Raw genomic sequence first — 17,671 nt, 5'->3', positions numbered from 1 at the left:
CCCCAAGACATGCTTTAAAAAACAGATTGTAGGACTGAGAATGATATGCCATGACACCTCCTCAAGTCATCTTCTCTGCTACTCAGCCCTGCTCTTCTCAGACAGCAAGCCCTTAACTTCTCTTCTCTCACTCTTCTAATGCCTGGTAAGATGTAGTACTTTGCTGTGAGCATATTTCCCTTTGCCTAGAGTGTGGATCTCTAAACTTCATCCACACCTCCCTTAATAGCCAGCAAGTTCCTTTTTTTGTTTTAATTCAAGTCAGAGTTTACCTTTCTCTGTGACGCTGTCTCTACTTTTTCCTTTAGGGCTTTTGCAGCAGCTCATTTCTACCTTTTTTAAGTTAAATTTGTACCATCTTACCACCAGATTGTGTGCTCATACAGGACAAAGGACCGACATAGTAACTTATATGTCTCTGGAGTCCAGTACTGGGCACATTGTAGACACTTAATGTTGTTGAATAAGGAAACCTTTTTAATCGTTCACAAACCTTAATGACAGTCACAAATATTCTGTAATAAGACTGCATGTACTGAAACATCAAGTTATTTGTTTTTGTTTAAAGCCAGAATTATTTTAACAATGTTTGGTAATGGTATTGTTTTTCTTATGCTGATTAAAGGTTCTGGATTTATGTATGTCTGATTAAGAAAGAACATAGATGTACATCCAAAATATTGAATCACTATGATGTACACCTGAAACTGTCAGTTATATTGAATTGAAAAAAAAGAAGGAACATGTAAATAAATTAACTGTTATTTAATAGCATTTGGAATTTGGGGGCACAAAATAACTCTGCTAGTAAAAAGTTAAAATTGTAAATGTTAAAGATGTAGTTTGCTTATGTTTTGTTTGTAGGTCAAGTCAGGATTCTTCCATGAAAGTGATTCCAAAGCTGTTGCTAAGTCCATTAGAGACCGGGTCACCCTGATAAAGAAGACAAGGGAGAAGAAGCCAGCTGGCTGTTTGGAAGAACGCAGGGAATCCCAGTGCAAGTCTGCAGGGAATGTACTCCCTCAGCCCCAGAATACAGCTTTGCCCCCTGCTCCTGCTCAGCACACTGGGGCTGAATGTGAAGAAACTGAAGTTGATCAACATGTTCGACAACAGCTTCTACAAAGAAAACCACAGCAGCACTGCTCCTCTGTTACAGGTAACAGTTAAAATTTATAAAAGCAAACAAATGTGTAATTGTATTCTCTTATCTCAAAATAGTACTTCTGTGTTTTTCTTTTTTTTAAGATTTTATTTATTTATTTGACAGAGAGAGACACAGCGAGAAAGGGAACACAAGCAGGGGGAGTGGGAGAGGGAGAAGCAGGCTTCCCGCTGAGCAGGAAGCGGATGCGGGGCTCAATCCCAGGACCCCGGGATCATGACCTGAGCCGAAGGCAGACGCTTAATGACTGAACCACCCAGGCGCCCCTACTTTTGTGTTTTTCAAAGCATTCTGTTATCTATCATTTCATCAGTCCTTTTACAAAATCCCTGAAATAGACAAGCCGGCTAGTTTCCTTATTTTAAAATTAAGACACTGTTTTGTTATGTGACCTGTCCAAGGTGCTAATTGAATAAGGATTATAATCTTTTTACTATTCTTAAAGGTCTAATGTAAATCCTTTAATAAAGAAAATTTGGAATTAAAGGGAAAATGTATTCTTCAAGAAGGAATTTTATAGATTTTAAGATCCTTTGTATTTTAGACTCAGGTATAAAATTATCATAGTTCCTCTAATTTTTCTGCTGTAATGCATTCTCTTCTCTAGAAGGACAGAGTATTTTCATAGTAATAACTAATTGTTCTATAAAGACAGTATTATTTTCTAGCCAGGTTCTAGGAGAATGAGAATATGACACTTGGATTTTACTGAAATTAGTAAATGAGATTAGTTGGTTAGGGGAGAAGCAATCACCCAAATGTGTGGAATGGAGGGTGGGCACAGGGATCTAAATATTTAACTGCTTCTCACAATCCTTTCACTTAGTCTTCCTTATTTTAGTCATCTCTTTTGACTTTACCCAGTTCTGGAAGTAACTGGTATTGCCAGTTCCTGTGACTTATGAGTATTTTTCAGTATAAATGATAATGACCAGCAAAAGGAGTTGATTTTTATGTGATTCTTTGTTTTTAGGTTTGCTTTACTAAGAAAATTTTAGTTGTACCACAGTTTTAGCATGGAGAGTTTACATAATGTTTTTTGGTTAACTGTGTAATGTACATGTTTTATTTCAAGTTGTCTCAGGTTGTCAGAGTAAAAAAAAAACATAGAAAACACTTATTTTCTATGCCATTTGGACCTTGTGTTTCAAGTTTTTCCTTCTTCCTGTTGCTTATTTTCTTTGTCGTAGGTGACAATTTGTCCGAGGCAGGAGTTGGATCTGCTATACACTCAGATACTTCAAGTCAGCCCAGTATGGCCTATTCCTCAGACCAGATGATGGGCTCTCAAGTGGTTTCCAACATCCCACAGACTGAAATAAATGTTCCAGGGATGATTTATCCATCCCAGCAGCTGGTAGGACATTACCAGCAGATTTCAGGGGTGAGGTGAACTGTTATAATTTTAAATATATAATCCATATATATTTACTGTAAATGGGAGAGTTTATCTTTAATGTATTTTTTTTTCTTATTTAACAGTTGCAACAGCAGCCAAAGCTGACTCAGCCCCACATTTTGCCTTTGGTTCAAGGTCAGTCCACTGTTTTGCCTGTACATGTCCTTGGACCTCCGATTGTCTCACAACCCCAAGTTTCCCCATTAACTGTCCAGAAAGTCTCACAGATAAAGGTAAGATATATTTTAGAGACTCTGTATTCAGTTAAACATATTGAACACTGCCTAGATTTTCTGACAGGCAAAGGCTCTCTTTCATAATTTCGTTATAGTTTGTATAAAACACACTGAAAGCCAAAAGTTGTTTATGCTTTCCTTCACCAAAGATGTTCTTGAGTATGTGCCTAACATTGTGAAACTAGAATCTTGAGACACTGCTTGTATAATTGGAAAAGAAAGTGAGAACTCCATAGATGGAAAAACAAACTTATTTAGGACTCAGATCTCTTGCTCTTGGTGATGATGATTTGTTCTTTGTATTAGATTTTTCTAGCCCAGTGTGAATGTGGAGGGATTTCTTTCTTTTTTTTTCCCAGATTTTATTTATTTATTTGAGAGAGAGAGAGAGAGAGTGCACACGAGCTTGGCGGGGGGCAGGCAGGGCAGAGGGAGAGGGAGAAGCAGACTTCCCCATGAGCAGGGAGCCCGATGTGGGTCTCAATCCCAGGACCCTGGGATCATGACCTGAGCTGAAGGCAGACGCTTAAGTGACTGAGCCACCCAGGCACCCCTGGAGGGATTTCTTTCATAGTTAATTAGAAATGATAAAATAAAATAATATTTTATTTAGTTTTTAGCACTTTCATCTAAATTTATGGAGGTTCCTTAAGATGTTAAAAATAGAGCTACCCTATGACTCAGCAATTGTACTACTAGGTATTTACCCCAAAGATACAGATGTAGGGAAAAGAAGGGCCACCTGCACCCCAATGTTCATAGCAGCAATGTCCACAATAGCCAAACTGTGGAAGGAGCCGAGATGCCCTTCAACAGATGAATGGATAAAGAAGATGTGGTCCATACGTACAATGGAATATTACTCAGCCATCAGAAAGGATGAATAACCACCATTTGCATTGACATGCATAGAACTTGAAGGGATCATACTAAGTGGAATAAGTCAAGCAGAAAGAGACAATTATCATATGGTTTCACTCATATGTGGAACATAAGGATTGGCACAGAGGACCATAGGGGAAGGGAGGGAAAACTGAAGGGGGAGAAATCAGAGAAGGAGAGGAACCATGAGAGACTATGGACTCCGGGAAATAAACAGGGTTGCTGGAGGGGAGGGGGTGTGGGGGGATGGGGTAGCTTGGTGATGGGTATTGAGGAGGGCACGTGTTGTTGTGATGAGAACTGGGTGTTATACACAACTAATGAATCCTTGAACACAACATCAAAAACTAATGAGGTACTATACACTGGCTGACTGAACATAAAAAAAAGATTAATAAAAAACCTTTTGGCTTTTTAAAAAAATTCTTGGCTTTTTGAAAAATTTAAATTCCTGTGTAGTTAACATATAGCATTCTAATAGGTTTCAGGTGTAGTGAAGGTGTAGTGATTCAACAATACTATACATTACTCAGTGTTCATCAAGGTAAGTATACTCTTAATCCCAATCAACTGTTTCACCCATCCCCCCCCTTCTGGTAACCATTGGTTTGTTCTCTATAGTTAAGAGTCTGTTTTTTTGTTTTGTCTCTTTTTTTCTTTGTTTTGTTTCTTAAATTCCACATATGAGTGAAATCATATGGTATATGTCTTTCTTTGACTGACTTATTTCACCTAGTATTATACCCTCTAGATCCCTCCATGTTGTTCCAAATGGCAAGATTTCATTCTTTTTTTATGGCTAAATAATATTCCATTATATATGTATACACAATACTATATATATATATAAACTATATATATACACACACACATATATATACAGACACGCATGCACGCACATACACATGCACACTCCCACACCCCACATCTTTATCCATTCGTCTATCAGTGGACATTTGGGTTACTTCCATAATTTGGCTGTTGTAATTAGTGTTGCTATAAACATCAGGGTGCATCTATCTTTTTGAATTAGTGTTTTTGTATTCTTTGGGGGGAGTACCCAGTAATGGAAGTGGCTGCACCAGTTTGCATCCCCACCGGGGGATTCCCAAGCGGGTTCCTTTTTCTCCATGTGCTCACCAATACTTGTTTCTTGTGGTTTGGGTTTTAGCCATTCTGACAGGTGTGAGGTGATAGCTCATTGTGGTTTTGATTTGCATTTCCCTAATGATGAGTGATGTTGATCATCTTTTCATGTGTCTGTTGGCCATCTGGATGTCTTCTTTGGAGAAATATCTGTTCATGTCTTCTGCCCATTTTTTTTTTTAAAGATTTTATTTATTTATTCATGAGAGACAGAGAGAGAGAGAGAGAGAGAGAGAGAGAGGCAGAGGGAGAAGCAGGCTCCCAAGGAGCAGGAAGCCCGATGCGGGACTCGATCCCAGGACCCTGGGATCATGACCTGAGCTGAAGGCAGACGCTTAACCATCTGAGCCACCCAGGCGCCCCTGCCCATTTTTAAATAGGATTATTTGTATGTTTTGGTGTTGAATTATAGAAATTCTTTTTTTTTTTTGGATACTGATTCTATTGGATCTTGGCTTTTTTTGATTCGTGTTCATTTCTATAGGAGAAATAAATGTTTTTGTCTTTTTGACTCTAAAGGTCAGCATTATTCATTTCTGACAAGGAAGGAGTAAACAGTCTTTATGAGAGTTCATATATTAAGACTATATTCTGGTTCCCAAGGTTATGAGGCCTGGACACATGGTTCAGCTTTTCTTTGCCATCACTGCATTTTCTTTTCTCAACCTCATCCTCCCCTGCATGTGCCTTATTTCTTTGGGAATGAGATGGTCTGAACATTCTCTGTATATGATTCAGTTAGCAGCTGGCACATCTGTTTCTTTTAAGAGATTGGTATATAGTAAGTCACAGCTCATCAATAATTTTTAATGACTACCATTTCTGTGGATGTAAGATAAAATAAAATATGGTTCTTATCTTCAAGGAGTTCACAGTCTTATAGGGGAAGGCATACACATAACTTGACAAATGTCAGATACATTCAAAATCTGCTGGGGTAATTTAATCTGATGGAGTTGACAGTAGCCTGGTATTTGGCTGTTGTTTATAGGTAACATGATACATATTCATAATTGAGCTCTTGTGGTTTGATTTGTTTCTTCCTAAGATTTTAATGCAAAGTGTATTGAATGGACACTTAAATTAACTTAGGTTCAACCACATAAGTATGCAGATATGTGTATTTTAAAATGTGTTTTCAAATTTTAAGTTTTAAAAATTATTATGAGTGTTATTTACCTATTTAAAAATAAAGCCTATGAAATTATAAAATAGACAGTGAAAATCACCTGTTATTTCTCCAGCTAGAAACATCTTATTGTTTACATTTATGGGTAAAGCCACTAGATTTGTCTTTTTTCCCCCTATGTATACATACATAATTTTGTTTATATATACATCTGTATATCACATGCTGTTCTTTTTAAAGATTTTATTTGTTTATTTGAGAGAGAGAATGAGATAGAGAGAGCATGAGAGAGGGGAGGGTCAGAAGGAGAAGCAGACTCCCTGCTGAGCAGGGAGCCCGATGTGGGACTTGATCCTGGGACTCCAGGATCATGACCTGAAGGCAGTTGCTTAACCAACTGAGCCACCCAGGCGCCCCTCACGTGCTGTTTTTTAGACTTTTTCAGCACATATAGAAGCCACATAAGCAAGCACTTTGACCATTGGTGTCTTCTTATGAATGTGGTAGTTCAAGTTCTAGGAATTACTGCAACCAACCTATATTTATTCAGCCAACTCTCTGCTCTCCTCTTTAGAGAGCTTCTGTGTTCATTTTAGCTATGATATTGAAATTCTTTTGAGCTTTTTCTTGGAACTTCCAGTTTCTGGTGTGTGAAAGTGTTAGATTCGGTTACTCTGAATCTCTGCCAGGGTTTGAATGAGTTATGTGGCAAGTGAAATAAATGAGAAGCCATGAGCAGTATATTACTGGGACTGGTCTCAGTCCCTTAATGTATTCAACTAGCATTTACTCATGGTATTAAGGATTTTTGTAGTACTAAAACTATACCCAGCACCTTTTTAATAACTTGCTCAAATTTTTAGAACATAGCATTATTTTATCTGTCATTCTGTCTGGGACAGGCCCATTAAAATTGGCATGGTATATGCATTTATAATTTGAATTTTCTTTGCACCAAGAACCAGGAACTGCAGCTGACCTTGGAGTAGATGGACAAACTTCAGCCTAATCTATGATTTTAGACTTGCCAGTTATTGGAGTTCCACAATCAGTCTTTCTGCAGTTTCTCCTCAGACATTGCCTGCTTCACAGATGACTTCCGAGCATCTAACAGTTGGTCTTCAACTTGAGCCTGGCCCTAGAAATGGAAAGCAGGCGTTGACTGTATCACCAGATGCTAATCAGACTTCTGGTTTCTTACTGGTTTATTGTCCTCAAGCTTTGTCAAGTCATTCTGCCCAATACCTGATCAGTGCACAGAATGTTGCTGGTACAGCTCAGTTCCCTTCTAATTCCACTGGGGGGCATTCGGGGGCCAATCAGCCTTCACAAAAGATACATTCAGTACCCCACCCATATCCAGTACTACATCAGGAATCTATAGCTCTAGGTTCTTTAGTGCCACAAAGCCAGACTGTGCATTTGAAGAAACCTTGTTCCCAAGCCTCTATGTAGCAGCAGCCATTAATTTTACAACCTTAAGATTATGGCATCACTACAAAAAGTTTCAGCAGGATTGTATTCTACGAGTGTCTGAAGCTCATGCAAGTGAGCAGCAGCCAAAGGGTGGTACTGAAAGTGTGATTCAGTCCCTGGAATAGCCATCTTATTCTGTTGAACATGCTTATCCGGGACCACCTGCAGAACTGCCATCCTTCCCACTGAAGGCTCCTGGGCAGCTGCCGTTGTCCCCAGGAACAAGCTTCTTACCCATCACAGCTAACTTACCCAATCCAGGCTCCAGCACAGCCTGTTTATTTACTGCCAGCCCCACAGTATTCTCTTTACACTGTGCAACCACCATAGTCAACCCATTCTATGCAGACTTCTTCTCCAGTCCCACCTGTGGTACAACCCACTTATTTGGCCCCAGGCCAAGGGCAGCCTGGTTTTCCAGTACAGCCTCCGGTTTCATCACCTTTTCCAGACCAGCCAGCATATAAAATCCAAAGAGCTTACTCTGTGCCATCTATAGAACAGTTTGCTTACCAGCTACTGCCTCTTAAGCATGCCCATTATTCAGCACAAACTGTTTACACCATCCAGACAACTGAACAGGCAACCTTCATAACCCAGTAAGTATATACAGTAAGCTCTCCTGATAGCAAGCACGTACATATTACAAACTCTTCGGATCAGAAATTACACCCAGTACCACCTTTATAGTACAGACTTCTGACCAACAAGCCTATTTAACACCACCCTAAGGTAGCAATTCTTCAAAGTTGGAACAAAAGCCATTTTTAACATCACCCTTAGAAACACAGACACATTTTGTGAAGCCTTTATTTATGTCCGGCACTCAGCAGCTCCATCACAAGCAGATGTCCATTTTAGACACCAGCAGCTAGAAGCCCAGTCAATTAGCATTACATCTCAGAGGGCTGTGGAAGGACAGCTTCAACACCCTGCACAGATGTCCTTCATTCAATAGGCTTCCTCACAGACCCGGATCCAGCCCCCACACTTTTCTACACAGCTTTTGCAATCACATTTAACACCAAGCCAGGTTTCTCATTCAGCTTTCATTCAGCATCAGCAGATGGACGACTCATTCATCTTATAGACAAGCACAGAAAAGCCATCAGTTGTCTATTCAAGAAGGTCCCATAAATCAGCAGCAGTCTGGGTAGCCACCATGCTGCTTTCCAGCAGCGGTTACCTCCTTCACAGGCACCTAACCAGGTTCAGCCATTACCAGGTATGTCAAAGGCCATTGTAAACACAGTACAGATTTGCAAGAACCTTTGCAAGAACCGTTGCAACCAGTGGCAATGGAACAACAATATGTAACAGCCTTTAGAGCAGCCTCAAGTGCTTCAGGCATTAGACAGCAGTCAGACCTTTCCCCTGAAGAGAACCCTAGTGCAGGACCGGCCAACATGCATTCAGCAGCAGTCTGTCCAGCCACAGTGGCAGCCATCCTCTGGCTCACACTTGTTTTTGGGTCAGCAGAAACGATGACAACAGCAGACCCTCTATCAAAGCTCTGGGATAGCTCTTTCAAATCAGCCGTCTTCTTCTGTTCATCTGTCAACATTTAGTATTCTGGTACAGGCTTCCACTGTCTTTCAGAGCATTTCTATGTCACAGACGCAATAGCATTTGCAAAGCCAAAAAATTCCGAAGGTAAATCCTCCTGGGGGAAAATCTAGACGATTGTGATTTTTCTATAATGTTCAAGGGTCAGGGAGATAATGAGCTAGGTAGAAATAGCATTGGACAGGGAGTCCTAGTCCCTCTTTCGGGGTCTTTTCCTTCCTTATTCAGTGTGTGGCCTTGACTCAGGTCTCTTTGGAGTTTCCTCATCTGTAAAGTTGGAGGGGTTAAACCAGATGATGGTTTTTGATAACAAAAAAAATATATCAGTGAATAAAACACGAAAGTCCCTTCTGTCATTGACTTTTGTTTCTTAATGGGGGGAGACTATCAATAACCTTAATAGAAAGTAAATTTATAGTATGGTCCCAGGAGATTGGGGGAAATGTGGAGCAGGGTAAGGAGGAAAGTGGGTTATAATTTCAAATAAGGTGGTGATCAGGGTAAGCCTCATTGAAAAGGTGACATTCAAGCAAACATTTGAAGGAGGTGAGGCAGCCCACAGTGCACATTTCAGGCAGAGGGAATAACCACCACAAAGTCCCCGAGGAAGGAGAGTGTCTGGCCTGTTTGAAGAACAGCAAGGAGGCCAGTATTGCTGTTAGTGGTGAAATGTTAGGAGCCTGTGATTGTCTTATTCTACATTAGTAATAAAGCATTTGCCTTTACGAGATGATAATAATGAACACTATTAAGTGATTCCTAGGTGCCAAATACTGTCTTACTGGTTTTACATGTACTATTCTCATAACAACTGTATGAATAGTAGCTATCATTACCCCTATTTTACAGGTAAGGAAACTGAGGTTCAGACAGGTTACAGGAGGGTCAGGATTTGAACCCAGACTACCTGGCTGCGGAGGCTTTGCCCTCAGTCATTACACTATCCAGCCTCTTTGTAAGATAGCATCCTCCCTGCCAGAATTGGAGAAAAAGGGCATGATAACTTCATTGAGATTTAGTTAACTCGGGATTGATTGAATTAATTATAGGAAGGAATTGACGATCCAGTTTATTCTTTTTTTCCTTCTCTTTTATTCGCTTTAGATAACTCTAAAGACTCTGAATTGATTGAGTTTGGCTAATAAAATGCTTTGAGGTCCTTAGATAAGAGGTGTGCTATACTATAAGAGTTTTCTAGTGGTGGTATATTACTTTTCCAAAAGCTATTATCTTAAGTACTGTGTGTTTTATAAAATTCTCTCTTCATCAAGGGCATAAATTACAATGAATTCCAGTGTGTGCAAACTGACTCCTAACAGGGATGATCAAGGATTAATAAAGATCTTTGCAGTTGAAGTTTCTTCGGACAAAGCATGCTATTCTGGGATTTATTTCTTTAGAATAAAGTTCTTTACAAGGTATTTTGGGTTGGAATATTCATTTCTGTGGGCATGTGTTGGATACTTTCCTTACCTAATTAAAAAAAAATTCCCCGATATTTATTAAGAAAAATTTCAGAAATATGGAAAAGTTGAAAAATTGTAAACACCCATATACCTATCAACTAGAATCTACAGTTAACTTTTGCTGTATTTGCTCACATATCCATCCCTTTATTCATTTATCAATCCATCTCATTTTTCTGGCACATCTCAAAATTGAAGTTGACATCAGTATATTTCATAAAATACTTCAGCATTCATATCGTTGGCTAGAACTCAGTAATTTTTTTAGTTTAAATTTATATGCAGTAAAATGCATAGATTATAGTTCAGTGAGAATTGACAGATGCTTACACTTGTGTTGCCCAAGCCATTATCAAAATATAGATGAGGTGTTGGCAAACATTTTCTGTAAAGGTCTAGGTAGTAACTATTTTAGGCTTTGTAGGCTATATAGTCTCTTGCAGCCACTCAGTTTTGCTATTACATGAAAATGGCCATAGGCAATATGAAAAAAAATGGACACGGCTGTGTTCCAGTACAACTTTATTCACAAAAATAGATGGTGCACCAGCTTTGGCCTGCAGTCTGTAGCTTGCCCACTCAGTACAAAATACTGCCATTACTGCGGCAAGTTCCCTGTGCCCTTCCCCAGTTGGTAGCTCCCACATCCCACCAGAGTCGACTGCTGTTGAGTTTTTTCACTTTAACTAGTTTATCCTGTTCTAGATCTTCATATAATTGGAATCATACGATGTATACTCTTGTATAAGGCTTCTCTCAGTGTGTTTTTGAGATTGATCCATGTTGTGTGTATCAATAATTTTTTTTTTTTACTGCAGAGCAATATTCTATTGTATGAATATACCAAATCTGTTTATCCATTTTACTATTCATGAATACCTGAGTGGTTTCTAGTTTTGGTTTATTAGGAATGAAACTACGATGAATATTCTTGTATAAGTCTTTTTGTTAACATATGTTTTTATTTCTCCTGGATAATACCTAGGAGTAGAATCACTAGGCCTTGGGATAGATATTTGTTTACTTTTTAAGAAATTGCCAGTTTTCCAAATTGGTTGCACTAACTTACACTAACACCAACAATATATGAGAGTGCCACACCCTCACCAACACTAATTTTAGATATTCTGATGGGTGTGTAGTGGTATCTTGTGGTTTCAATTTGCATTTCCCTGATGACTGTGTTGTTGAGCACCTTTTCATGTATTTACTGGCCTTTGTGTATTTTTCTTTATGAAGCATCTGTTCAAGGCATTTGCCCATTTTATTTTGCCTGTTGTAGTTTTGCCTTGTCATTTTTGACTTGTTAGGAGTTCTTATATATGCTGGGTAATACTAGTCCTTTAGCAAATACATGTTCTATAGATATTTCCTCCAATCTGTGGATTGCCCATTAATTTTTGTAATGACTTCATTTGATGAAACAGTATTTAATCTTGATGAAATCTAATTCATCAAAATTTTCTGTCGTGGTTATTGTTTCTGTGGCCTCAGAAACCTTTGCTGACACCCAAGTTACAAAAATACTCTCCTCTTTTATGCTTTTATGTTATATGTTCAGGTCTACGGTCTATCTTAAATTAATTTTTATGAGTGGTGTGAAGTAGGAGGTCAAAGTTCTTTTTTGTCCCCCATATGAATATCCATTGTTTAAGCTTCATTTATTGAAAAGATTTCCTTTTCCCATTGGATTTATAATATATTTTGAAGTTAGGTAGTACAAGTCTTTCTACTTCATTTTGCTTTTTCAAGATTTCTTTGGATATTCTAGGTTCTTTGCAATTCCAGGCCTCGACCTCTAGTACAATGTTAAATAGCAAAGAAGATACTAGACATTTTGCCTTGTTCCTGATGTAAGGGAGAAAGTGCTCAATATTTCACCATTAAGTATGCTGTTAGCTGTAGGATTTTCTAGATGGCCTTTATCAGATGAAGGATTTCCCTTTATTCCCAATTCACTAAAAATATTTTATCTTGAGTGTATGTTGAATTTTGTCAAATGCTTTTTCTGTGTCTGGTGATATGATGACATATGACTAATATGACTAAATTTACATATACCATTTTACTCTTTTTTCACTTTACCCCTCTGTTTTCTTTTTTTTTTTTATTCCTCATGGCCAGCCTTCTTTGGGTAAAAAAAATTTTTTTAGAATCCAGTTTTAATTTTTCTATTGTCTTTTCAGCTAAATATTCTTTCTGTGTTTTAACAATTTCTATCAATTTTATCCAGGCATTTTTTCATTCAGATATAATTCATACACCATAAAATTCACCCTTTTAAAGTATACAATTCAATGATTTTGAGTATATTCACAAGGTTGTGTAATCATCACCACTAATTCCAGAACATTTTTATCACCCAAAAAAGAAACTCCATATCTATTAGCAGTCATTCTTTATTCTCTACCCCACCTTCCCCTGCCCCTGCCATTCGCTTATCTACTTTCCGTCTATTTAGTTGCTTATTCTAGGCATTGCACATAAATAGAACTATACAATATATGTCCTTGTGTGTCTGGCTTCTTTCACTTATGATAATGTTTTCAGGGTTGATCCATGGGGTAGCATGCATCAGTACTTCATTCCTTCTTCTAACCAAATAATATTCCGTTGTATAGATATATTTTGTTTATGCATTTATCAGTTGATAGACATTTGAGTTGTTTCCACTTTTTGTTGTAGTGAATAATGCTGCTATGAACACTTGTATAAAGTTACTGTATGAACGTTCATTTCTCTGGTTAGATACCCAGGAGTGAAATCCTGGGCCATATGGTAACTCCATGTTTAACTTTTTGAGAAACTGACAAGTTTTCCAAAGCAGCTGTATGGTTTTACATTCCTACCAGCAAGGTATAAGGATTTCAATTTCTTCACATCTTTACCAACACTTGTTACTTGTCTTTTTGATCGTAGCGTCCTAATGGGTGTGAAGTGGTATTTCATTGTGGTTTTGATTTGCATTTCCCTAAAGGCTAATGATGTTGAGAATCTTTTCCTATGCTTATAGACCCTTTGCATATCTTCCTTTTTTTTCTTAGGAGAAATAATCTATTCAGGTCCTTGGCTCATTTTTTAATTAAGTTTTTGTCTTTTCATTGTTGAGTTGTAAGTGTTCTTCACATATATTTTGGATGCTACATCCTTATCAGATTTGTGATTTGCCAATATTTTCTCCCATTCAGTGTCCTTTGCAGCTTAAAATTTTTTAATTTGATAAAGTCCAATTTATCTGTTTTCTTTGGTTGCTTTGTGCCTTTCATGTTTTACCTAAGAAACTATTGCCTACTCCAATAGACTTTCTGCTATGTTTGTCTTCTAAAAGTTTTAAATTTTAGCTCTTAAATTAGGTCTTTGATCCATTTTGAGTTAATTTTTGTATATAGTTTGAGGTATGGGTCCAATTTCATTTTTTTATGTGGATATTAAATTTCCTAGCGTCATTTGTTGAAAGACTCTTCTTTCCCTGTTGACTTGTCACACTTGTTGGAAATCAGTTGGCCATAAAAATATGATTCCTCCAACTTTGTTTTCTTTCTTCGGGACGATTTTGGCTCTTCTGGATCCCCTGCATATGATTCTAGAATCAGCTTACTAAAGCTTATAAAAATTGTGTTAACTCTGAATGTTGCCTTCAGTATTATTGTTTTTTAATAATAGTAATAGTTTTTAATAATAATATGTCTTCCAATCCATGAATATGGGGTGTCTTTTCATTAAATTAAGCGTTCTTTAATTTCTTTCAGCAACATTTTATAGTTTTCAACATACATGTATTACATTTCCTTAAGTTTATTCCTAAGCATTCTTTTTTGTGTTGTTATAAATGGAATTTTCTTAATTTCCTTTTTGGATTATTCATTGCTAATGTATAGAAATACAACTGATTTTTGTGTGTTGCTCTTATACTCTAACTTTGCTAAATAAGTTTATTCTAATATTTTTTCTGTGTGTGGATTCTTCAGGATTTTCTGTATATGAGATCATGACATCTAGGAATAAAGATAGTCATAATTTTTCCTTCCTAATTTGGATGCCCTTTATTTTTTTTCTTTCTAATTGCTCTTTCTAGAACTTCCGGTGCCTTGTTGAACAGAAGTAGTGAAAGAGGACATCCTTGTATGGTTCCTGATCTTAGTGGGAAAGCTTTTGAGTCTTTCACCATTAAGTATGATGTTAGCTATGGATCCTTCCATTTTTTTCTTTAAAGATTTTATTTATTTATTTGACAGAGAGAGAGACAGTGAGAGAGCGAACACAAGCAGGGGGAGTGGGAGAGGGAGAAGCAGGCTCTCTGCTGAGCAGGGAGCCCGATGCGGGACTTGATCCCAGGACCCTGAGATCATGACCTGAGCCGAAGGCAGACACTTAATGACTGAGCCACCTAGGCGCCCCGATCTTTCCATTTTTAAACAACTTTATACAGGTATAATTTATGAACAATAAACTGCATATCTTTTTATAGCACACAATTCAGTGACTTGACAGATATGTGCTATAGTCAAGATATTGAACATTTCCCAAACCCCCAAAAGTTTCTCATGTTCCTTTTCAGTGGGTTTTTTTTTTTTTTGTGGTTGCTCAAGGGATTTTATTTTACATTCTTAATTCTTCAGTTTCTACATGGCTTTAATATTATATTATGTAAAATATAAGAACCATGTAACCATTTATTCCCTCTAGGCTTTAAGCTATAATGTTATATTATTATCTATTATGTTATATTATATCTACATATATCATAAACCACACAGTGCAATCTTATAATTTTTGCTTTATATAAACATAAACGGTTTTCAAGAAATTAAGAGAACAAATTTAAATTTTGATGAGGTCCCATTTTTTAATTTCTTTGGTATTGATTGTGTCTTTGATGTGAAATCTAACTCTTTGCCTAGCCTTAGATCCTACAGATTTTCTCTTGTTTTTCAGTTTATGGTTTTCACTTATGATCTAGGTGGTCTATGTTATTTTGTTGATTTTTGTGTAAGGTGTGAGGTTAATATTCAGGGTTTTTCTTTTTCTTTCTTTTTTTCTACCTGTAGATATTTAGTTGCTCTAGTATCATTTGTTGAAAAGACTATCCTTTTTCCATTGAATTGCTTTTTATGCCTTTGTCAAAAATCAGTTGGGCATATTTGTGTGGGTCTTTTTGGTTTTTTAAAGAATTTATTTGAGAGAGAGTAAACGAGAGAAGGAGCAGGGGGAGGGGCAAAGGGAGGAGGGGAAGCAGGCTCCCCTCTGAGCAGGGAGCCTGACATGGAACTTGATCCCAGGACCCTGGGATCATGACCTGAGCCAAAGGCAGACGCTTAACTGACTGAGCCAACCAGGCACCCTTGTGTGGGTCTTTTTCTGGGTTCTCTATTCTGTTTAATTCATTTATGTCTCTGTTTCTCTGTTAATTATTTAGATCTTGATTACTGTAGTTCTATAGAAAGACTTAACATTGAGTAAAGTGTTTTCTCCCACTGTCTTCTTTTTTTAATTATTTAAATTCAGTTTAGTTCTTTTTTAAAGATTATTTTACCTATTATAGGATGTCCGACTTTCCATGTAAATTTTAGAATCTTGTCTATATCTACAGCAAATCTTGCCAGGATTTTGAGAGTAATTGCATTAATCCTATATGTAAATGTGGGGAAAATTGACATCTTTACTATATTGAGTCTCCCAGTGCATGAATGTAATGTCTCCCCATATATTTAAGTCTTCTTTGATTGCTTTCATTAGCATTTTGTAATTTTCAGTGTACATATCCTGAACATCTTTTGTTAACAGTATTTAATTAAGTACTTAATTTTCTTTGGAAAGATTATAAATGGTATTGCTTTTATTTCAGTTTCCACATGTTCATTGTTAGTACATAGAAATGCAATTGGTCTGTGTGTGGGGTGTGTGTGTGTGTGTGTGTGTGTGCGCGCGTGCGTCTTGTGTCCTATGACTTTGCTGAGCTTAATTAGTTCTAGGAGAGTTTTTTGGGTAGAATCCTTGGGATTTTTTTTTTTTTATGTAGACAATCATGTAATCTCCAAAATGGAGACAGTTTAATCTCTTCCTTTCTACTCTGTATGCCATTTAGTTCTTATTTTCCTTTTATTGTCCTGGTTAGAATTTTGAATATTGTGTTGAATAATAAGAGTGGTGGGAATGAACGTCCTTACCTTGTTCCCCAAGATTAGAGGAAAACATTAAGTCTTTCACTATTATGAGTGTTGTAAGCTATAGATTTTTCATACATGTTCTTTATCAAGTTGAGGTAGTGCCTATTGGCTATTCCCGACTTACTGAGAAAATTTGCCTTTTCTGTGTTAATTAATGTAATTTTATGATTTTTTTCAACTATTGGTATTGTGGATTACATTGATTTCAAATGTTGAAACATCATTGCCTCCTTGGAATAAATCCATTTAGTCATAATATGTAATTCTTTGTATACATTGTATACATTGTTGGATTTAATTTACTAATATTTTGTTGAGGATTTTTGAATCTGAAATTCATGGGAGATTTTAGTCTGACATTTTTCTATATCTTTGCTTTCCCCAATATTAACATCTTATTTAATCATAGTGCAATCATCAAAACCAGGAAATAGTGTATGATACTATTAATTAAACTAAAAACCTTATTTGGATTTTATCAGTTATCACATGCACTCACTTATTTTGTGTGTATCTGTAGTTCTATAAATTTATTTCATGTATAGATTTGTATAGCAATCACCACAATCAGGATGCAGAACAGTTCCATCACTCAAAAAAACTCCTTTGAGCTATCCATTAATAGTCACACCCTCTTCCACCTCTAACCCCTGGCAATCACTACTGTGTTCCCCCTCATGATCATTTTGTCCTTTGGAAAATAATGTATCAATGGAACTATACAATGTATAACCTTTTGAAATTGACTTGAGATCCATTCAACTTGTTACATGTATCACTTGCTTATTTTTTATTGTTGAATAGTATTCCCTTGGATATGGCTATACCTTAGTCTGTTTACTTCTTCATTTGTTTATTGCATATTCATTTTTTTCTTTGTAAATGTCATTCATATTCTTTGCCCATTTGTCTATTGAGAGCTTCTACTTTTTCTCTTTGGTTTCTTTATATGTTCTGATACTAATTCTTGGTTAAATATATTGCAATTACTGGGCGCCTGGGTGGCTCAGTCGTTAAGCATCTGCCTTCGGCTCAGGTC

At 37.0% G+C, this 17,671-nt stretch overlaps 1 protein-coding gene across 4 annotated transcripts in view; it reads left to right on the top strand.

Annotated features, from left to right (window-relative positions):
• WNK3 (WNK lysine deficient protein kinase 3) overlaps positions 1-17,671 on the top strand; it is a 161,428-nt gene that overhangs the window by 56,531 nt on the left and 87,226 nt on the right. For all 4 annotated transcript variants that reach the window (XM_073889219.1, XM_073889218.1, XM_073889217.1 and 1 more), the window contains 3 exons: positions 865-1,159; positions 2,356-2,549; positions 2,648-2,797. In XM_073889219.1, the coding sequence (XP_073745320.1) occupies positions 865-1,159; positions 2,356-2,549; positions 2,648-2,797 (639 nt within the window). The remainder of the gene's footprint in view (positions 1-864; positions 1,160-2,355; positions 2,550-2,647; positions 2,798-17,671) is intronic.

Source organism: Callorhinus ursinus, unplaced genomic scaffold (genome assembly GCF_003265705.2).
Source record: "Callorhinus ursinus isolate GAN/ISIS: 27379988/994484 unplaced genomic scaffold, GSC_fseal_2.0 scaffold103, whole genome shotgun sequence".
In the NCBI taxonomy this organism is placed as follows: domain Eukaryota; kingdom Metazoa; phylum Chordata; class Mammalia; order Carnivora; family Otariidae; genus Callorhinus; species Callorhinus ursinus.
This window is presented reverse-complemented; position numbering and strand designations above follow the sequence as displayed.